Raw genomic sequence first — 22,967 nt, 5'->3', positions numbered from 1 at the left:
TAAATTTCTGAGAAATAAACACACTAAGATGTATGAAGCAGGACTAAAGAAAACAACACATCTGTTCAGGTCCTGTTGGCCACCAAGTAAATTTTGCTGTTAACAATATCTCCAAATTGGAGATAAGGTGACATATGCTGTAATCACTTGTGAAGAAAATAGCTAGATATTTCTAAGGCTGATGTAACTCGAAATAAAAATGAGATGGTGTGTATATGAATGCACCCAGCAACTCCAAAGCATGATGCAAACACAGCTTTGTATTACCAGTTATTTAAAAAGTAAAGCCTGTTCATATTTAATATTTTAAGGAAAGAAATAACATCAAGTAGATGTTTTTGGAGTATCAATATATAATTAAAAAAAAAATACAAAATGCAAGAACCTTCCACCTCCAAGGCTCAAAGAACAGTTAGCCAGCTGTAGTCTACTTTCCTGAATTTTCTTAGTTCTTTTTCTTCAGATTTTGACAACTGGTGTATAATGTCTTCTCCCAAATCTGTGTCATTTGTGTCCTGGGTCTTTTCAGTAAAATCATTTTCTTCATCTGAATCATCACTTTCTTTTTCTTCTTCCATATCTACATCTTCAGGAATTTCTTCACTTTCATGATAACAGAATAAAATATGAATTATTACTTAAAAAGTTTCTAAATAACTTTCTAATTTAAGACACCTATGTAGAATTATAACCACACAGGGAAAGTAAATGAAAAATCTTATTGAGTGCACTTCAAAAATGGGTTATTATAAAAGAACAGGTGAATTTACAAAGTGTAATTTGTAGTTATATATCAATTCCTTAAACCATACACACATGAGATCTAACAATTATTTTCAATATATTTTATTCACTTGGCTTAATAGTCCTTTGTCCTTTAACTGCATATTAAGGCTAAAATAAAGAAAAATACAGTTGACCTTTAACAACATGGATTTGGACTGCACCCATCCACTTATACATGGATTTGATACGATACTGTAAATGTATTTTCTCTTCTGTATTTTAATTTCTCTAGCTTACTTTATTGTAAGAATACAGTATATAATATACATAACATATAAAATGTGTGTTGACTGTTATTAAGACTTCCAAGCACCATCAGGTATTAGTAGTTAAGTTTTATTGGAGTCAAAAGTTATGCGTGGATTTTCGACTATGCAGGGGGTCGGTGCTCCTACCCTACATACTGTTGAAGGGTCACAGTTTAAGAATATTCTAAGAAAGGGTAACAAACTATCCTGTTTCCCAAAACAATATCTAAACATATTTTAAAAAACTGCTTTACCTCTTTGTCTCCTTAGACAGCAGCAGTGAATTTACAAACTTGGAGCACAGGAAAGAAGCAGATGGCAATACATGGGCTGGAGTATGAAGAAGCTAGAGTAAAAAAACCAGAAAAATAGGGCTTCACTTAAAAAGAATGCCATCAGCTGAATGCAACAGGCTTTCTCCACAGTAAAACCAAACCAAAAAAAAATTTATGCCTGCCTTCTGACAATTATGCAAACAATCATCTCTCCTCTCCTGTCAGTTCAGACCACAATAATCTGGAATCATAAATTTATGTTATTTGGTTTGCGTATTAGAACTGCACAGTATACAAATAATTATTCAAAAGTTATCTGTTACAGGGGTGTCTGGGTGGCTGGGTCTTAAGCACCTGACTTGATTTCGGCTCAGGTTCCGATCTTAGGGCAGTGAGATGGAGCCCTGTGTCAGGCTGTGAAAGGTTTTCTCTCTACCCTTCTGCCCCTCCCCCTGCTCACATACACATACTCACTCTCTCTCAAATAAATCTTAAAAAAGTTATGTTACAAATTATAGAAACTCTAATTTAAGCTGCTTTAATGTATTTAATCTGTTTCATGTTGTGAATTACTTACCTCACTAATTGCAGGTATGTTTTCTGTTAAGGGTAGTTGTACTCGTTCACTCTCCAAAGCCTCATTTATTTTTTCATCCTGCTGTTCCCTGTGCTTTCCCAATATGAAATAAAATGGTGTTGTTGGAAGACTTTCTTCTGCTAGTAGCTATAAGGATTGAAGACAAAGGGAAATTTCTTCAATATAAAGGAGGAACTGCCTTGGACTCAAAAGTGTTGCAGTCCTAAAATGTCAGGGATGAAAGGAACTTTAAAAATTATCTGGTATGCTTCTTTTCACTTTACAGGTAAAGCAACTGAGGCCTAGCAGCCCATTTATTAGGGAAAAAGCTAACGGTGCACACTTAGATGACAGAAAAAATACACACTACTACTTCTCCCCCAGTGAAATGATAGCAAATGGGTTTTCAAAAGGCCATAAACCCACAGTGAGAAAGAAAATGGGTAAGTAAGATGCTGGAAGGTGGAAAGCAAGTTCAAGGGTAGTAGGTAACTTAGTAGACCTGAGAAAGAATTCTAAGCTGGCTGCGGGGGAAAGCCAAGAAACATCCCAATTTATATTGCTGAATCCTGCAAATGCTCAGGAATTGGTACTAATAGTAACAGTACCTCAGAAAAAGGCTACCAATAACTGGGTGGCCCGGCTGAAGGTCCATTTAGAGTGCATTCAAATTCCTAGATCTCCTTCTGAGCCCCAAGAGAGGGCTGGAAGTACATTCTTTGGAGGGTGGAACAAAAGTGTGTCTTTAAACTGAACTGCCTGGTGGGGTTGGTGGCAGTGTCTTCACAGCTGAAGGCAGCTGTACGTCATATAGGGTGCTTCCAGGCTGCTAGCCTCCAGGCAAGAATTCAGAAGAATTTTATCTGGGCAATCTGACCAGCCTAAGACAAAAAACCTAAAAATAATGACTTTGGAGACTTTCTCAAAAATAGCCAGTGGTAGAGGCCAGCGGACAAATTCCATCTAGGCAGAGACCTTCCATATGGCTTATTGGATCACTTTTAAATAAAAGCAGACATCTGAGAATCATCAGATTCTGATGCAAACCTGCGAAATGAAAGACTAAAACAGATGGAAAACAAACAAATGATAGAAATGGGACTATGCAAAACAGAAAAAAAGCAGATTAGATGACAAAGATGAAACAATCTCCCAGAAAACAAAATAGATGATAGTTCAGCACTAAATAACAAGGGTTCCAGAAAAAGAAAAGAAAATGAAGGCAAAGAAGTAATTCTTTCTTAGTCATTTCTTGGATTAAAACTCTCCAAGGGGCTGCACATATTACTCAGAGGAAAAGCCAAAGTCTATTTTATTCACAAGGCCTACTTCGCCTGGCCTACATAAAATGGCAAGCTGCATCCCACACCCTTTTCCTCTATTCCTCCACCCATTATTCTTACCACTTCTAAAGTACTACATATTTCACTTATTTAATGCTTGTTGTATTTCCCTGCTAGATTTCCCTGCTAGACTGTAAACACTGTTTAGAGCATTGAATGTTAGCTCACTGGTGTATTCCAAGCATCTAGAACAGACCCTGGCTTATTGATGTTTAACAAAAAACTGCTGAACAAATTCAATTAAGTTTTCAGAGGATAATAAAGCTACTTTACAGATAAAGGAACAGGAATAAGAATGGTATTAGACTTCTAATAACACCCAAAGCTATAAAATAGGACAATACCTTCAAAGTTCTAAGAGAAAATGATTTTCAACCTATAACTTTATAACTCGACCAACCAATCAAGTGGGAGAAAAGAAACATTTCCAAACACACAACGTCTTAAATCTGCCTCCCATGGCACTAACAGAATGTGCTTCACAACAAAGCAAAGCAGTGACTGAAGCAAGAGGAAAGCTAGAAGTGATATGATTCCCCAAATGATGGCGAATGTAGATCCTATGACTACTGTGCAGCAGGTACTCATAGAGCAATCGGTCCAGACTGAAGCAAGTCAGAGGCTCTTGGAAATATTCCTTCAAGACTTGAAAGAATACCTAATGTACATGAAATACTGAGAGAAGACTTAAATAACTTGAGTCTGGGGGTGAATTAGAAGTAAACAGGAAACTATGCAAATAAGAAGGTGGCAACATTAACTCCAGAGAAAACAGTGTTGCAAAAAAAAGAAAAACAATCTGTCTGGTTACTACATGACTCAACTATGAATTGTGTTTACACAGTTATAAGGAATACTGACCTGATTTATCTGTACTGAGAAAACTGGAGAACAGGAAAGGTGTGTGTGTTATGTACATGGGGAAAATGGTGGTGTGAAAAAGAGTAATAACTTGAATAGATCAGTAAATAGACCATAACTAAATCTGAAAAATCCAGAATTAGCAATATAAACATGTTTCTTAGGAAGGCAAATAAAAACTCCAGCTAAAAGAGTTGAAAGTGATTATCTTTGTGGGTAATGGCAGTGGTGTTAGGAAGTTTTCCTGAAAGTTTTGTATAACTATTTGACTCAAATCACAAGCATATATTTTTAACGTTACAAATTAAAACTATATTTTAGAAGAGTAAATATAACCTCAAAGAGGTTATATAAAACCTCAAAGAGGTTATATAAAAGCTACCTTTAAGTGTATGTTTAATTCCATGTTAAGGCAGGTGGAACATTTTTCTCATAGCTAAATTCAAACAGATAAGGTTATCTCTGTAGGGAGGCAATGCAGTCTGCACCATGAGTGGCTAAAACATACCTGTTTGCTTGTTGGTGTGAGTTTCTCTTCTGGAGACTTTGTACTGAATGTCAATAAACTCTGAAAAGAGAGATTAATGATGCAAAATCCAAATAAAAATGTTATAGTTAAAAAATGAGGTCCATTTTTCATCTTGATATATATACACACATATATATATCTGCCCAAAGAAAAGTAATAGAAGGTTTAAAACATACTTAGTAATTGTTCTGAGAAAACTTATTTAAGAACTGGTAATGAAATAGATTCAACTGATGGATCAAACTGAGGCCAGTTTTTATTATGGCAAATCAAATACTAAAATTAAAAAAAAAAAACACACTAATAAGTACCATTTAAAGTATTTTAGTTTTTTTTTTTTTTTTTTTTTGCTGTCATGGAGATAATGCAAATATTTAAAGAGCCTCAAAGGTGTGGGGTAAAGTTGTGCTAATACACTTAAAAGACTAGTAATACTGTTTTATTGAGCATATTAGATTACTTCTTTTGGGAAGTAATCCTTTAGTATCACTGTTCCACCTGTTATGAGTTATTACTTTCAAATATAAAATGAACTGAAAATTACATATACAAAGTGGTTGCCTTTTTGAGGTGGGATGGTTACCTGTGACTTTGTTAGGAAGTAAAACTGGGATCTGTTCAGCCACTGGTAAGCTTCTGAGGTGAATGATTCAGGCACATCTCGCAGAACAAACACTCCCCACTGGACTTCCTCTCTGGAGATATTCTTTTGAATATACAATGGTCTTGGCTCACTAGGTTTAAATACAAACACTAGAGGGAAAAAACAAACAGACCATAACATTTTGCCTGCAAAGGTTAGTTCCAGCCTCAGGTTGACAGCCCACACTAATCCTGGGACTGACCCCAGGATTGAGTAAATGGTCCAAGTCATGATTATTTTAGGCTTTAATTCAAGTATCTACTGGATGCCTGCTATGTGCCAAGCAGTCAGGAATGAGGGCTATGAAGATGAAGAAGAGGAAGAAGAATCCCTGCTCCAGAGACCAGGGCGGCCACCGCAGAAGACAGATACCAAAATATTGTGATATTTTGTCTTAAGTACTGGAACAGGGATCTGTAGACAGTGCTTCAAGAAGATGGAGGAAGATTGATTAAAGCTTCTTAAAATGCTTCAGAGGGGCAAAATCTCTCTTGGGACGTTCTGAATGTGGAGTGGGACTGCCTGGCATGGTGAAAAATGAGATGTACTGGAGTTCTCCCAGAAGTCAGTGTGAATGTGTACAGAACAAGATGTCGGAGTAAGAACTCAAGAGAGGACAGTACCTCTGGCAAAATGGCCTAAAATAAACATTTGATTTAAAGGCAGTTTGACTCTATATTAAAGATGTTAAAAGAAAATTTAGGTAATAGATCTCCTCTTATTATCAAACTATGGTCTGTACTTACAGTCTGAACCCACCGAAGACTGAGAGATTGCAGCAATATTCTCTGAATGAGGATCAGGTTCCATAACTCTAATGTTTAATTTTGCACTCCATTCCACTGGGAGAAAAAAAGAGCAATTCATTTCTAGAAAGAGATTTACCAAAAGCTTTTTTAAGCTTGTTATTTAAAGTAGGTACACAATTTTTACTGGGACAATTCTATTATTCTTAGGAAGAGGGATATTACACTTCCAAATAACACATGGAGACAAACTGAGAATGTCTGTGGAAGGCTGCACTAGAGCAAGGGGCAGGAAGCAGAAAAGCCAAGTACTACTCCCACATACTATGAAATGGTTATTATTATCTCAGTGCAACTACTGTCTGGTGCTTTCGGCAGCTTAACATGGGCAAAATGTTAACCAGAACCACTGTAGAGAATATATATAAACAGAGTATCATATATGTTCATTACTAAACAACCACCATGCCTTCCAAGCATACTCAAATATGTAAAATGCCAGTAAGTAAAATGAGTAAAAACAAAGTCCACATTTGTTAGGAGGCTTGTGAAAGGAGACATTCAAATTTAAAGCTGCCATGGATGCTGCATGTTAATACAGGTTACATTTTAGCAGAAACATTCCTCAGGCTGTTATGAGAATAGAGAACATGGAAGGCAACAGAAAGTTATACATGGCAGAGAAAGGAATAATGGAAGTCAATTTATGGCCAAATAGGCAGATTACAAATAATGTGCATCTCTTACAAGCTCAGCACTTCAAATTTTGATGTATAATGTGACATGTGAAAAATTGTAAGTACTCTCTGGATAAAGACATGAAGATATGATCCAGAAGTCCTAAAATGCCAAAATTTAATGGCCATTTATCGTATGATTTGTCAAATCACTTTATAGTAAAAAAAAAAATCTTACATGCACAACTGAGCAGATTCCAACAGCAAAGAATGCCATTTTCAGTAGCACCAAGAAGATACTTTGAACAAGTCAATCTCCCAAAGCAAAGGTGCCTATGTTAAAACCACAAGAATTAACCATCAGTTCTAGCATGCTGAGTTTCGGACTGCAGACTTCTAGTATAGTTTTATGCAATGCAGACTTTTAGAAAGATATATTTTTGTTCACAATTATCCTGCAGAAAAAAGGGACTAAGGAGAGCAAAAGTTTATTTAGCTATTTTGTTTCTTTACAAAAACATATTTGATGACCAATTCTTTTCTCTAATATCCTGTATAATTTATTGGCACATACTATAAGCAACATGTACGTGAAATGTACAAAGGCATTTAACAAAACCCTTTTTTATGCTCGTTTAACCTAGAAGAAAATTTGCTATATAAATTCTTAAGAATTTGTAAAAGCAAATTCAAAATCAGGTATGTTGGGAATTAAAAACTGTCTTGTTAGCCTTCTGCCATTCTGTCCTCAAATGCCAGCTGCCTGAAGTGAAGTGGCAGATGTTGCTGTTTTTTCTTTTGCCCTTTCTGAATACAAACAAGGTTTGAGCATGACATTGTTTTTATGGGAAAACAGAAGATAAGCATTGTTTGGATCCACTGAGGCTTATTAGCGCCTATTTTTAGGTAGCACAACCACGAAAAGTATCTATTATGAAGAAAAAAAACCTGTAGGTCAAGAGTTAAATGTTAATCCTCATTTCAGAAATGGGTAAAACCATAGCAAATAGTTCACATACCCAAAGTTTTTAGCTTCCTACCACTTTGGTTTGCTACTGACCCACAGACTACCTTTAGAGGAAGCATAAGTTACTACTAAAGGTTTATGTGGAAAGACTCATTTAAATTAAAAACAAACAGTATGACATACTCCCCAAATTATTTACCTTATATTCCCAGCTCGTTGACAAAATGTACATTTAAGTTCCCATGTCTCTGAATCCCATATTGTAACTATTTCCTCAAAACTAACTGCTAGTAGAGAGCCATCTTCAGAGAAACAACAGTTAGTTGCTTGGTATTTGTGATAACTACCCACAAAGTCACAGGTCCAGCCAACAGCTTTTTCTATGGAAAAGAAAGATCATAAAGTTCAGAAATGGTATAAATGCTAGATAATACTTTAGGGTAGTTATAAGCAGTAAGGATTACAGAAGAAGCACAACAAAAAACCTTGCTCCTTGAAACTTGAGTTAGAAATTCTCCAAAGCACTGACTGGTTTGAAATATATACCTCTTCCAGGAAATCTTGACCTCCCTCTAGTGGAACAGTGAAAGAATTGCCTTTTTTTTTCTTTTTAGCACTGTACCCTCACAGAAATAATCAATAAATGATTGATTAATCAAGACTGATAAAAAAGTACAGATTTTGGGGAAAAGGCATGTAAAATGTAATCTCTTAAATCAATTAGGCAATAACCTACAGAAGTTAAGGTAGAAAATGCCCTCCTAGAATGGAGACAATTCATGAAAGAGATCAATTCTTAAAATTATGCACTCTTTAGACATACCATATTTAATTAACTTACTGTATATATCAGAATCATCTGTTAATATCCACACTTTGAAGTGACCATCTTTACTAGCTGTAACCAAGGTGGGGTTTTCAAATTTTTCTGCATTACAGAAACAGACAGCTGTGATGTGGTCTTCATGTGGCATGTTAATCTTTGTATTAAGAACAAACCTAACAGAAAGGAAATCATCAATTTAGTCTTACATCAGGAAATTATATATTGTCGTATGAGTACAAGAATTTTTTACTGTACATTTTACAATAGCATCTTTAAGAGTGGGCAACGGATACATTATCATCTAGAATGACAAACAATTGAGTGCTCTACCTCTAATGGCCACAGGATATAAAGAGTTCTAACACATTATCTCTGCCTTTGTGTAACTTATACAATATAGAGATCATTATGTATACTGTCAACTTGTACAAAATGAATATAAAATAGGAGTCATCACAGAATGATACATGAAAGCCTATCGTATTAAACTCTGTAAGAAAATTGTACAGGGCGCCTGGGTGGCTCAGTCGTTAAGCGTCTGCCTTCAGCTCAGGTCATGGTCCCAGGGTCCTGGGATCGATGGGCTCCCTGCTCAGCAGGAGGCCTGCTTCTCCCTCTCCCACTCCCCCTGCTTGTGTTCCCTCTCTCGCTGTGTCTCTTTCTGTCAAATAAATGAGTAAAATCTTTAAAAAAAAAAATTGTACAGAACTCAGATGACTATCTACTTTCAAAAATAAGCAAAAAATGGAATGGTCGTGAAAGCCCCTACTTGTGGCAAGAAAATACAGAAAACTACCTCTTCAAATGCAAGATAACCTATGCTAGCACAGTGTTCTTAAAAGAACATTGGGGCAAGACTGTGCTGTGATTTTTTATTTTTTCTTTAAAGATTTTAGTCATTTGACAGAGAGAGACACAGCGAGAGAGGGAACACAAGCAGGGGGAGTGAGAGAGGGAGAAGCAGGCTTCCCGCGGAGCAGGGAGCCTGATGCGGGGCTCGATCCCAGGACCCTGGGATCATGACCCGAGCCGAAGGCAGATGCTTAACAATTGAGCCACCCAGGCGCCCCTGTGCTGTGATTTTTTAAAAGTCCATACTACAAGAAGAGTGACTAGAGATAATCTATTAATCCCTCTGGACCTGTTTAACCTGTAAAATGTGGAAGAGAAGTTTATCTTACAGTATTTCTATGAAGATTGGTAGGACAATAGATACAAAAGCACTAAGCCTAGGTCTTGGCATGCAGCAGACACTTGATAAACGGCTACTATAATCAAAGTCTGAAAAACTAGTGGAACTCTCTATGTAATCAAACATACAGGGTACACTACAGTATACCTCTGCCATTTCTCCCAAAGGTAGTATAATGTGAATAGAGGAGCAAAGGGACTGAGAAATTTGGATTCTAACTGGCTTTGCTTGCAATTAGGTCTGATGCCCTTGGGAGGCAGGGGGGTCACTTTCCCATGTTTCCTCATTTATGTGTGGAGATGACATTACAACTTGGGGGACACCAGTGCCTTCTCAGGGCAAAAGCTGAAAGGCTTTATTAGGAGAGTAACACCTCCCTCATTTGTCTAAATCTAAAATTTATCAAAATGAAACATTTTTAAAGACAAATGAAACATAAAATACAAAATCACGTAGTTTCTACTCTGAAGTTAAATAGCCATATAGGTAGTATTACCCTTGTGTTTTCTTATTATACATCCACAGTTTCATCTGCAAGTCAAGCTCTGTTTCCTTTTCTTGACGTTTTTCCACTGTTGCAAGCCAGTTACCATAGCAGCCGAATGCAGCCTTTGTTAGCTCAATCTGGATCAGACCATAATCATTGATATATTCTTGCTGTATAATATCTAACTGATGGGTTAAAAAAAAAATCCAAAATGCTCGTTAATGCAAATACATAAACGTTAAAGTTTTCAAGGAATGGTAACTAACTACAAACATGATTTCTAGAATCTATAGTTATAAAGGAAAAACCAACTTAGTTATGGATATCAAAACTGCCATTAAAAAAGCACATTATATAGCACCAGTTCAGTGGCAATTATTCTTTAATGACCTTTAATTTTAGTGATGACTGACTGACCCATGTACATGATACAATAGAACCCTTAACTGATAGAAGCAAGGGAGAAAAGCATTACTATCGACAAAGAGCTTTACATAAAATCTCAAGTTAAATTCCACATCACTGAAAACAAGAACAAAAATAAAATCTACAATTTTTAAGTGGTGAAGAAAGATAGCAATGTTATAAGTAGACAATTTTAATTATGATTGTTTCTTTTATCCCATTCCCTTGTCTACTTACCAAACATATGTTAATTATTTCCAGGCACTGTACTGAAAATGTACAAAGAATTAAGTTTCCTTTCTTTGGGGGTTTTAAAGGCAAGGGAAAGGAAGATCAAGTGTACAGCTGCTACGAAGGAATAAAGGGTACTGTGGGGCACAGAGATGTAGAGAGTCTGGGTGAAGAAGCAGCGTCCCTCTTTACACTGAAAATATTCTCACTGGTAGGTAATAGGATAACACTTTAGCAGAACACAGAGACATATCTGTATTTACAGTCCTTATATTCTGATTTCCCTATTCTTGTAACTCAGAAGCACAGATATGTGACAGCGAATTAGAGTGCAGTCTGAAACATAATTAAATGGAGAGCCAGCACAGGAGTGCCAATTGACTTACATGGAGCCTTAATTTGCTGCTGTGGCCTCATCAGAATTATGCTGTAAACAACTAAGTAACCAGAGACAGTACTGATAATGTTCAAGCAAACAAAGGCACGGGACCTTGTTTTAGAAGCTACTAAATAAGTTACTTAACGCTGGTGGTGCTGTTGGGAACTTTCATTAGTTTTAAGGCCAGTTAATGGATCGAAATCTTACATTGTATAACTGCTTATCATGCTGCAGAGAATAGAACTGCAAATGGCCAGGTTTTCCATTCAAAACCAAAGCTTTAGTTCTGGGATCAATCATCAAACCGGTAGAGATACTGCTGTCTGCAAAAGAAGTGACAAACAATAGTTAAAGTCATACAAATATTCACTTTTAAGTTGTGCATGATTACAGATCCACTGGGTTTTGTAATACCTTTCACTAGGCCTTGAATTACTGCAGATGCCTCAAGGTTTCGGTGAATTATTATTATCTCTGTGGGTAAAAAAAAAAAACAAAATAAACCCATAAATTGGTCAGAATTTCAAGGTCAAAAAAAATCAAATGAATTTATGTCATTCTAAAATATACCAGAATCTAAAACAACTTAGTAAGTTTAGTTTACTATTATTAGAAAATCAGGAATAAAGGGGCACCTGGGTGGCTCAGTAGTTAGGCATCTGCCTTTGGCTCAGGTCATGAACCCAGGGTCCTGGGATCGAGCCCCGCATCGGGCTCCCTGCTCTACGAGAAGCCTGCTTCTCCCTCTCCCACTCCCCCTGCTTGTGTTCCCTCTCTCGCTGTGTCTCTGTCAAATAAATAAATAAAATCTTAAAAAAAAAAAATCAGGAATATATTTTGTGATTTAGCTAAAAAACTGGGGCTGGGGGAGAGGGTTTTTTTTTTTTTTTTTCGGAGGCTTTAAGGTTTATCAGTTGTGCCTATGAATATATTTAAGTGTTAATTCAAAAACTTATATACCCTAAAAAAGACAGTTTACTTTGAAATGACTCATTGCACTAATGGGTTGCTCACAGTTACAGTTTTTCTTTTCTTTTTTTGAAGGGAAAGGAGGCAATGCGCCCTGAGATTTACATTTAGGCTGAGTAGTAACAGGATGAGCAAAAAGTTTTGGAGGTATACAAGACTGCCTCTATTCCTGTCAGAACCCATGGGACCCCCACACCAAGAGTGTGGCTACATCAAGTGTTCTTTTGAAAACATCATTACATTTGTGAAGGCACAAATGCCCACTTCAAAAACCCTCCCTCTATTATCCCCACATCCCACATGTAAAGGTTTTGAAATGGTACAAGGACCAAATACACTTAGCCCTACATTTTTATCAAAACAATCCTGAAAATGTTGGATTTTGGTGGCATCTAGAGTCAAAAAAGGAAACGGAGAAAAGAGGAAGAATGGAAGAAAAAATGCTCATTATATCTTACACTCCTCTTAATTAGTTTTACGTCTCTTATTTTCCATTCCCTAGTTGTACAATTCTATCTCCTCACAACAAAGTCAGACTTACTATTATCCGAGTGAGAAGTACAGAACAAATCCCCTGCTGGTGAGACTGAGATATGTTCAATAGTAGCTCCCAAACGGGGGAGGAACTCCTTATTCTTCTCTGTTGCATCGCGCCATTCTACAAGGACAGATTCACGACCACCACTCAGCAGACTGGTGCCTTCTCATCCATCCACAGAAATGAAAAGGACAGTATTTTGGGGGAAAAAATAGAAAAATATAATTAACACTTAAAAATCTCCCTACCATGTTAGAGATATAAACTAGTTTTAAAAATATGCAAACAAGTATCTTCCTATCTTTTAATAAACTTAAGACAACAGACTTTTTTATTATTAACATATAACGTATTATTTGTTTCAGGGGAACAGGTCTGTGGTTCATCAGTCTTACACAATACACAGTACTCACCATAACATATACCCTCCCCATTGTCCATCACCCAGCCTCACCCAGCCACCTCATCCCCCTCCCCTCCTCCCCTCCTCCCCTCTAACAACCCTCAGTTTGTTCCCTGAGATTAAGAGTCAACAAACTTAACAATCATTGATTCTGGGATTTTCCTTTCCAACAATATCTAACTAGTTTGTTGCTGATCAACTCTTCTGCCAATAATAGAAAAACTGAATGACACACATCCTCTAGGACCAGATGGCTTCAATGACAAATTTTTCCAAACATTTAAGAAATGAACCAATTTTATACTCTTCCAAGTAACAAACCCAAAAAACAACACTTCCCAACTTGTTTACAAGAACAGCATAATCCTTTACCAACCTAATAAATTATAAGAAAGTTATAAGCTAATTTCATGACTGATGAAAATTCCTAAAGTATTAGCAAGCTGAATCCAAGGATATATTAAGAGGATAACATACTGCAGAGCTGAGTTTATCGTAAAAATGTGAGGTTATCTTAACACTTGAAAAATAAGTGTAATTAATTCCATTTACATAATAAAGGGAATAATCATGAGTATCTTAATAGATGTAGAAAAAATAAATGATAGAATTCTACTCCCATGATAAAAATTCTCAGTAACTTAGCATTAACTGGAGGTCCTAATATACTGACATGAGACAAGAAGGGATTAAGGATTGGAAAGAACTAATTACTTCAGTGCTCACACACAGTGTGACTGAGTGCAAAGTACAGGCAAAACAGTTGATGCTGTTCATATTTGCCTGAACTTATAACCACTTCTCAAAGCAACTATACTTTGTAGCTCATTTACATAGACAACTAATTTTCTTCTTTTATTGTCTTACACCAATACAAGATCAATGCTGACACAAGATCAATGTTGACATTTTACTGAAAACCCTGTACTATATATATATGTACATACATATATGTCTATATATTTTTTAAAATTTTATTATTTATTTGAGAGCACCTGCGCACACGAGAGAAGGTGGAGGGGCAGAGGGCGAGAGAATCTTAAGCAGACTCTGTGTCCAGTGTGGAGCCCAGTGCAGGGCTCGATCTCACAACCCTGGGATCACAACCCAAACTGAAACCAAGAACGGGATGCTCAACTGACTGAGCCACCCAGGTGCCCCCCATGTACTATATTTAATTATTCTTATTTACAAATACTCACATGACTTATAAAACCAGGAATTCAATTCTCTAATAAGCCAAGATTAGCTGCAGTACCTCCTATACCAAAGCCTTGGCTCACAGTAGAGGTGCACTGTATTTTTTCTTTCCCTTTCTTTGACTGCCAAATAGTCTACTCCTTCCCTAAGACCCATCTGAGAAGGCCAGGCTCAAATGTTCCAGGGCTTAAGTAAAGCCACCACAGAGAGTTGTGACTGCTAACTGGCGTGAGAGGTGGCAGACAAGATGGACAAGGTAACAAAATAGAGAAAAGTCAGTGACAGTAAGTATCAACTGGTCTTGGCCCAGATTAGGGCAGGGGCCACAGCAGAGAAAATGAAACTGAGGATGAAAGGCAGAATGATGCTGCATGGAACATGACATACATATGTACACACACATGCCCCGCCCCCCATTTGTATTTCGGGGGGGGGCTTGTGAGAAGGGTGGAAAAGATAAGAGCAGCCTACATCTTTTATCCAGAGGGTTAATACCCTCTTCATTCTCTATTCTTAATTCCCATATCACAACTGTTATACTACTCTGTCAGGGTCCCACACCCATATACATCAGTAACTGTTCCCCACCCCAACCCACAGTAGGCTGAAGATGCCTCCTACTTCCTGAGGCTCCAGTTCCAGTGAGTTAAACCCAAGTAACCCTGTAAGGATCCAGAGCACATGGTATTAAGACTTATTCTGACAGTTCCTAGGAAGAACTGCAGAAAGAAAATTCACTTTCTCCAGACACATAATCTTCTTTAGCATCCAGTCCCCCTTTTTCAGAAACCAGTCAAAATATACTGATATAACTTTTACTACATAGGTGTGAGGGTGCTAAAAGACAAAATGTACCTCTCAAAATTTATGTTGATCATCCTATTTTCAAGGAAGATTTTTAAAAATATTTTTATTTTAATAATTTTTAAAAAGTTTTAAATTCCAGTTAACATATAGTGTAGTATTTATTAGTTTCAGGTGTATTATATAGTGATTCAACAATTCTATACAACACCTGGTGCTCATCACAAGTGAACTCCTTAATCCCCATCCCCCCATCCACCTCCCATCTGGTAACTCCCCCGTTTGTTCTCTTAGTGGTTTGCCTTTTTCCCTTTGTTCATTTGTTTCTTAAATTCCACATATGAATGAAATCATATGGTATTTGTCTTTCTCTGACTTATTTTGTTTAGCATAATACTCTCTAGTTCCATCCATGTCTTTGCAAATGGCAACATTTCATTCTTTTTCTATGGTTGAGTAACAGCCTATTGTATATACACCACTACTTCTTTATCCGTTCAGCAGTTGATGGACACTTGGGCTGCTTCCATAATTTGGCTATTGTAGATAATCCTGCTATCAACATTGGAGTGTATATATTCCTTCAAATTAATATTTTTGCGTTCTCAGGGTAAATACCTAGTAGTGCAATTGCTGGATTGTAGGGTAGTTCTATTTTTAACTTTTTTTTTTTTTGAGGAACCTCCATACTGTTTTCAAAATGGTTGCACCAACTTGCATTTCCCACCAACAGTGCAAGAGGGTTCCCCCTTCTCCACATTCTCGCCAACACCTGTTATTCCTTCTTTTTTTTTTAATTTTAGCCATTCTGGCAGGTGTGAGGTAGTATCTCATTGTAGTTTTGATTTGTATTTCCCTGATGATGAGTGATGTTAAGCATCTTTTCATGTGTCTGTTGGCCAACTGGATGTCTTCTTTAGAAAAATGTTCATGTTTTCTGCCCATGTTTATTCTGCACAAGGATTATTCATTTTTTGGGTGTTAAGTTGTATAAGTTCTTTATATATTTTGGTTATAACCTTTATCAGATATGTCATTTGTAAATATCTTCTCCCATTTCATAGGTTGGCTTTTGGTCTTGTTGACTGTTTCCTTTGCTGTGCAAAAGCTTTTTATTTTGATGAAGTCCCAATAGTTTGTTTGCTTGCTTCCCTTGCCTCAGGAGACATATCTGAAAAAATGTTGCTACAGCCAATGTCAAAGAGGTTACTGCCTGTGTTCTCCTCTAGGATTTTGATGGTTTCATGCCTCTCATGTCCTTAATCCATTTTGAATTTATTTTTGTATATGGTGTAAGAGAGTGGTACAATTTTATTCTTTTGTATGTTGCTCTTCAGTTTTCCCAACACCATTTGTTGAAGGGCCTGTCTTTTCCCATCGCATGTTCTTTTCTGCTTTGTCGAAGATTAATTGAACATAGAATTGTGGGTTTGTTTCTAGGCTTTCTATTCTGTCCCTTTGATGTGTCTATTTTTGTGCCAGTACCACACTGTTTTGATTACTACAGCTTTGTAATGTAACTTGAAATCTAGAATTGTGATGCCTCCAGCTATGCTTTTCTTTTTCAAGATTCTTTGGCTATTTGGGGTCTTTTGTAGTTCCACAGAGATTTTAGAATTATTTGTTCTAGCTGTGTGAAGAAATGCTGTTGGTATTTTGATAGGGAGTGATTATATGTGTAGACTGCTTTGGCTAGTACTGACTTTTTAACAATATTTGTTTTTCTAATCTATAAGCATGGAATGTCTTTCCATTTCTTTGTGTCATCTTCAATTTTTTTCATCAGTGTTTTATAGTTTTCAGAATACAGATCTTTCACCTCTTTGTTAGGTTTATTCCTAGGTAACTTACTGCTTTTGGTGTAATTGTAAATGGACTGATTCCTTAATTTCTCTTTCTGCTGCTTCATTATTGGTGTATAGAAATGCAACAGATTTCTGTACATCGATTTTGTATCCTGCAACTCTACTGGATTCGTTTCTCAGTTCTAGCAGTTTTTTGGTGGTCTTTTGGATTTTCTATATACAATATCATGTCATCTGCAAACAAAGTTTTACTTCTTCCTCATCACTCTGGATGCCTTTTATTGTGTGACTGCTGAGGCTAGGACTTCCAATACTATCTTAAATAACAGTGGTGAGACTGGACAGCCCTGTCTTGTTCCTGACTGCAGAAGAAAAGCTCTCAGTTTTTTCGCATTGAACATGATATTAGCTGTGGGTTTTTTCACATATGGCCTTTATTATGATTAGGTTTGTTCCCTCTAAGCTTACTTTTTGAGGGTTTTATCATAAATGGGTGTGGTACTTTGTCAATCACTACAGCCACACTCTCATGCAGCTTAAATGAAACAGAAGTTCTGAATTAATTTTAAATTGTGAATGCAAATGAGGCATTCTAATAGTTAAAAACAAATTTTTGAATTAGACCTAGGTCCAAATCCCACTTACTAGCTGTGCGACCTTAGGCAAATTAGTTCTCAACTACAAATCTCACTTCATCTGCAAAATGATGCCTATTTTATAGCTTCAAGAATTAAATGAGGTACTGGATATAAAGCATAGCATAATCATTTGTACAAGATAAACTATAGCTACTTTTACGGACAACAAGCACTTAGCCATGGCTAATTATAATTACATTTTAAAAGACTAATGTAATTTAATAGGTTCTTTATGTTAACAAGGACTTTATCACAAGTGTACATTTTCAAACTCTGAAACCTATAATGTATGGTACTGTGCTGAAGAAAGTTTACAATTCTCTTGGTCCATGCAATTCTAAACCTTTCAAACTATAAACGCAGTGAATGCTGATCCATATACTTCAAAAGTTCATTTTAATTATTAAACTTTACTTACCTGTCACTGAAAAAGCCAAATCCATAACCATATCATGGTGCCAATGTAAACATGTGTATGTGTATTTCTTATCATCATCAAAATTCCTCCTGTTGGAGAAAACTAAATTTGTTAATTTGACCAAAGGCATTAAATTAGGAAAGTAATGGCAAAAATTAATGACAAAAAAGTTCTTAATAAAACAATTATAGACAAAATGGAAATTTTAACTCCTCCCACAAGCCCAAGGTTAGAAATTCAAAAATAAGTCTATGCAATGAAGAGCACAGAAATACAAGAAAGGGAGGATGTCAGCAAAGCCTCATCTCTACTACCAGTACTATCCTTTATCCTGAGCCCAAAGATAGCTCTGTTCTGCAGGACTAATACAAAATAATAATATAAAGGGTCACCATGCATTTCATAAGTGAACTGACCAAAGACGAATTTTGCCATCCTTGTGACCAGTTGCTATGCAATCTTCCTTTGGGTGACATGCAACACATGTAAAATTGTTCTTAGCATGTTTCTTATTTTTTGATGATGATAAAGTAAACCTAGAAGAAAAAAATTGTCCCTTATTAAAGTCTCTTGATAAGTGGTGATGTAGTTAAGTAAAAGGGAGTTCACACCCTTATCAACCAAACTGGAGAGCTCCGAAAATTCACTGAATATAAATGCATGATTTAAAAAACAAAACAAAACTGTGACTAAGAATCAAGAATGTTTTTTTTGCACACACCAGTTAATATACAGTATAAACTCCATGTGATCAACATTCTACCATGATAACTTGTTTACGGAGGCCACTGACATCAAAGTAAAGCCAAGACAGTCCTTTCAGTGACTTTTGCCTGAGACAAGTTTGTTCAAATTTCTTGTCAACCGAAGCTAAATTTTAACATTAGTAATGAAGAAGCCTAATAAATTATATCTGAGAGAAGTGGCTAATGGTCCAAAGATAATTAGGATCCTTATTATACTGCAAAGAGAAACATGTTAATCTTGACAGGGTAAAAGGGAAGAGGGGACAGTGTCAGTTGAAGAGTCACTACTCGGGTTTGACAAGAGTCTCCTTAAATATGTTATTTTATTCATCCTTATAATTCTATTGGGTAGATATTTTCCCCATTTTAAATATATGTTAATTTGAGGTACACTGGGCTTCAGAGAGACTAAATTTGACTCACTTTAAACCCGGGTATCCCAAAGCCTACATTCACTCTTATAACCAAAAAAAAAAAAAAAAAAAGGCAGTAAGGATCACCTGGGCTAGCCTTTTCAAACTACATCCAATTTTGACATCATATATGCACACCAGAATCTAAGTGGACCAAGGGTTTTGGTTGAACAAAGGTCCCTAGGTTTTTGTGACTAATAATTCCTTCAACCTATCCATTGTGGGTTAAGAACTCTACCTCTGTAATGTAGTGGTTTCACAATCACTTGCAACATGAAACTAGAAATAGCTCTGGATCACAGGTATGAAGATGAAATAAAATTACAACCAACTCAAGTAAATAAAGCTATCAAAAAGAAATTCTTACCTCGATGTTGTTTTCTTTTTGAAAAAATAGACAGACAAGTAAAAGTCCCGTACTGCAGCAACATATTCTCCCTAGTATTTCAAAGAGATGACATTCACAAAAATAGGTAACACTTTTTGAGAAATGTTCTCATCACAAAAGTTAATACAGTAACCATTTTTTTTTTTTTTTTTTGCAGATTGAGCACATTCATATAAAATGATATAGTTAGCTATGGAAAGGATAATCCTTTTAAAATAATCATAGAAAATTAAAAGATGAACTTAGGTCCTATATTTGAATTTTTTCCATTAAGACATAATTTACATACAAAACAGTACAATGTTTGACATGTATATCCATGTCACCACCACCAGATTTAGAACACTTTTCTCACCTTAGAAATATTTCCTTGTTCCTTTTTTTAGTCATTCCCAATGTCCCTGCCCTTCTCAGCAACCACTGATTTCTATCACCACAGTTTACTTCTCTGTTCTAGAACATCATATAAAGAGAATGGTGCAATGCACAATTTTGTGTCTGAACTCAAGCTCATCATCACCTTTTTGAGAGTCATTCATGCTCTTATCTGTATCTTTAGCTTCTATTATTATGAAGTAGTAGTCCAATAAATGAATACGTATCACAAATTATTTATACTCTTATTGATGAACATTTAGGTTATTTCCACTTTGGAGTTACTATGAATACTAACCATTGTGGTACATGTCATTTTATGGTCGTGTTCTCATTTCTCTACCTAGGAGTGGAACTGCTGGCTCATGGTAAGAACAGGTGTTTACCTTTGCTCCTTATCTTGCCAATGCTCAGTACTGTCAGTCTTTAATGTTAAAGTGTTTTCTCTACTATAAGAAATTAGCTTTTTTAAGAACAAAGCCAAAAAAATGCTACAAACAGATTATAGGAACATGCCACCACAATGTCATCTAGGGACTTTCGGTGGCGCTTGACTTGAAAATAACTGAGTGATTATTAATAGGGAAAGGCTAAATCATGGTAGAAACATCAGAGAGTTATTATTTCTGAGGAACATATAAGTATACACTTGTGTTGCAATGTTAAGTGAAAACAAAGATTAAAAAGCCTTCAGATCCTAATTTAGTTTGGGAGAAGTTATTTTATATGTGTTTAGGAAAAAGTCTAGAAAGAGATACCTCAAATATCACTTTTAAGATTTAATTTCTTCACTTTAACTTCCCAATTTTCTAAAATGGGCACACTGATTATGGACAGGGAGGTCGTATTTTCTAAAGACACATAGTCTAAAATGAAAGGATTTGAGTGGCTTTTACATGGAGCAGGCTAAGAAAGAGTTCAAATGCTGAAATATTGGTATTTTTTGAACAATTAGAGGGTTTACAAGAACAATAGTATATAAAGATTAAGGATCCTAAAATATCTACACCATAAATACATGCTAAAGTAATGGAACAAACTTCTTAGCTCATAACAAAAATACTCAAGGCAATATTCAGAGACTATAACATAAAATGCTCAAAGGAAACATTGCCGCAAAGAGATTTTATGTACAAAATAGAAAACCAAAACAAATTTTACCTCATTTCCAAAGGCAATGCACTTGGGTGACTGGTTTATATAATCCAAAACAAAGGAGAGCTCCTTAGCTTCTATTTCCTGGCTTGATGATTTTGGCAGTTTCACTGAAACCAGCTGAAAAACATCTAGCCAAAGGAAGCTATATCAATATAAAGCTTCTCTAGAGTAAATGAACATGTGCACTTATTCATATGAAACTGTTACTTAGTACTCTAGAATTCATTTGATGGCGATAAATCAGGCTATCTTGAACAAAATATGCCTTCAAGTTGGACTGTTCATTTGAATATACAAGTTTTAAATGGAAGTCTAATTTCGTAACTCCTACACATACGTGCTCTATATATGTTAAAACAGAAAACAATTTATCTTACTGGTATATTCTGTATTCCAAAATATTAAGCTGCCCTTTACAATGGAGATGGAATATGGTGTATTGGTGAACTGAGCAGCCAAAGGCAACAACCCATCCAAGAGATTTCAGAAATGCTATGTGCTTACCACAGTCACAAGATATATCTCTTCTGTAATACTGACATGTTGTTCTCTTTACATCCCATTTAAAAAATCTCCCAAGAGAAAACAGCTGTATTTTACTATGCTATTTCCTTATTCTCTCAGACATTAAAATGAATATACACTTCTGTAACACATCAATTTACCATTTTCCCATTTTCCAGCCTGATTATTTGCTCTGAACTCTTGGTTTTTCTAGCCTTCTCAGTCATCTCAAACTTCACATGCCCAAACCCTGAACTCTTGATTTTCCTTTCTAAATTTAGTCTTCCCCAACTCTACCCACTGCAGGAAATGGCACCACCATTTACCCAGCTGCTTAGACTTCCTCACGTTATCTTAGACTCTCTTTCATATCCCACATCAAACCATCAGCAAACCCTGTTGGCTGTATCTTCCAAAGATACCCAGAACACAATCATTTCTCACCACCTAAGCAAGGACCGCTTAACTGTACGCTATACTTCTATCCTTGTTCCCTATAGTCTATTCTCATCAAGCCAGAGAATCTAGTACAACTACGTCAGATCATTTCACTCTTTTTAACTACTCAGCTTTTTAACTACTCAGAGTAAAAACCAAAGTCCTTTCAATGGCCTATAAAGCTATATATTACCTATTCTCCCCTGGATCACTCCAATCCAACCTCCCTGCTATTCCTCAAACATGCTAGAAATGCTGCAGAACATGCTTCTCCAATACCGCTGCACAGCGTATTTTTCTCAGAACCTTCCCTGACCACTTATTTAAATATGTATTTCTCCAATGCTGCCTATTCTCCTCCCCTGCTATATTTTTCTCTAAAGCATCTTTCACCTTATTACATCTGATGACTGATCTAGTCTGCTTATTGTTGGGATTGTCTGTTTTGTTCTCTGCAATCAGAATAGTATCCAGCACGTAGTAGGTTTTCAGTCAGATACTAAATGAATAAATTACATACGGTCAAAAAATGGTACCTAAAAATATGACATGTAAATAAAAAATGTTTTTAAAGCAGCGAAGCATACCTTAACATGATTTATACAATTTTCAATCAGAGGCTGGTTTCGGATTGTGGAACAAAGATGAAACTAATGAAGGATATATGTATTTTGATCTATTCTATGAAATGCCGTCTTAGGCCTGATTCACATTTTTACGTTAACAGCTAAATAGATTTTCACATGTTGAGTTCTCATGATGTGTTAAGTACTGGAGAGTAACACTAATCCCACCATGAATAGAATTCAAATTACATTACAGCATTTGGTTAACTCTGAAAGGCAAATGCCAAGATCTTTACTTTAGATCAGTAGTTTTCTATACTCGCTTGCACATTAGACTCAACTAGGGAATATTTAAGTAAACAGGCCCCAGCACAGGGAATCTTAAGTTAGTTGGAGTGATTCTAATGTGCAGCTAGTGTTAAGAATCACTGA

At 36.1% G+C, this 22,967-nt stretch overlaps 1 protein-coding gene across 2 annotated transcripts in view; it reads right to left on the bottom strand.

The window, feature by feature from the left end:
* Positions 1-240: 240 nt before the first annotated feature.
* WDR75 (WD repeat domain 75) overlaps positions 241-22,967 on the bottom strand; it is a 33,331-nt gene continuing 10,604 nt past the window's right edge. Inside the window, exons 5-21 of one of the 2 annotated variants that reach the window (XM_027591031.2) lie at positions 21,031-21,155; positions 19,474-19,544; positions 18,364-18,483; positions 17,948-18,036; positions 12,683-12,841; positions 11,587-11,646; positions 11,380-11,495; positions 10,167-10,342; positions 8,494-8,651; positions 7,852-8,032; positions 6,924-7,018; positions 6,009-6,104; positions 5,203-5,372; positions 4,599-4,658; positions 1,887-2,033; positions 1,289-1,380; positions 241-603 (exon numbers count right to left, since the gene is read on the bottom strand). In XM_027591031.2, coding sequence (XP_027446832.1) covers positions 402-603; positions 1,289-1,380; positions 1,887-2,033; positions 4,599-4,658; positions 5,203-5,372; positions 6,009-6,104; positions 6,924-7,018; positions 7,852-8,032; positions 8,494-8,651; positions 10,167-10,342; positions 11,380-11,495; positions 11,587-11,646; positions 12,683-12,841; positions 17,948-18,036; positions 18,364-18,483; positions 19,474-19,544; positions 21,031-21,155 — 2,117 coding nt within the window. In that variant the 3' untranslated portion in view covers positions 241-401. The remainder of the gene's footprint in view (positions 604-1,288; positions 1,381-1,886; positions 2,034-4,598; positions 4,659-5,202; positions 5,373-6,008; positions 6,105-6,923; positions 7,019-7,851; positions 8,033-8,493; positions 8,652-10,166; positions 10,343-11,379; positions 11,496-11,586; positions 11,647-12,682; positions 12,842-17,947; positions 18,037-18,363; positions 18,484-19,473; positions 19,545-21,030; positions 21,156-22,967) is intronic. The other variant, XM_027591032.2, reaches the window with a different exon arrangement.

This window comes from Zalophus californianus, chromosome 3 (genome assembly GCF_009762305.2).
Source record: "Zalophus californianus isolate mZalCal1 chromosome 3, mZalCal1.pri.v2, whole genome shotgun sequence".
Lineage (NCBI taxonomy): Eukaryota > Metazoa > Chordata > Mammalia > Carnivora > Otariidae > Zalophus > Zalophus californianus.
This window is presented reverse-complemented; position numbering and strand designations above follow the sequence as displayed.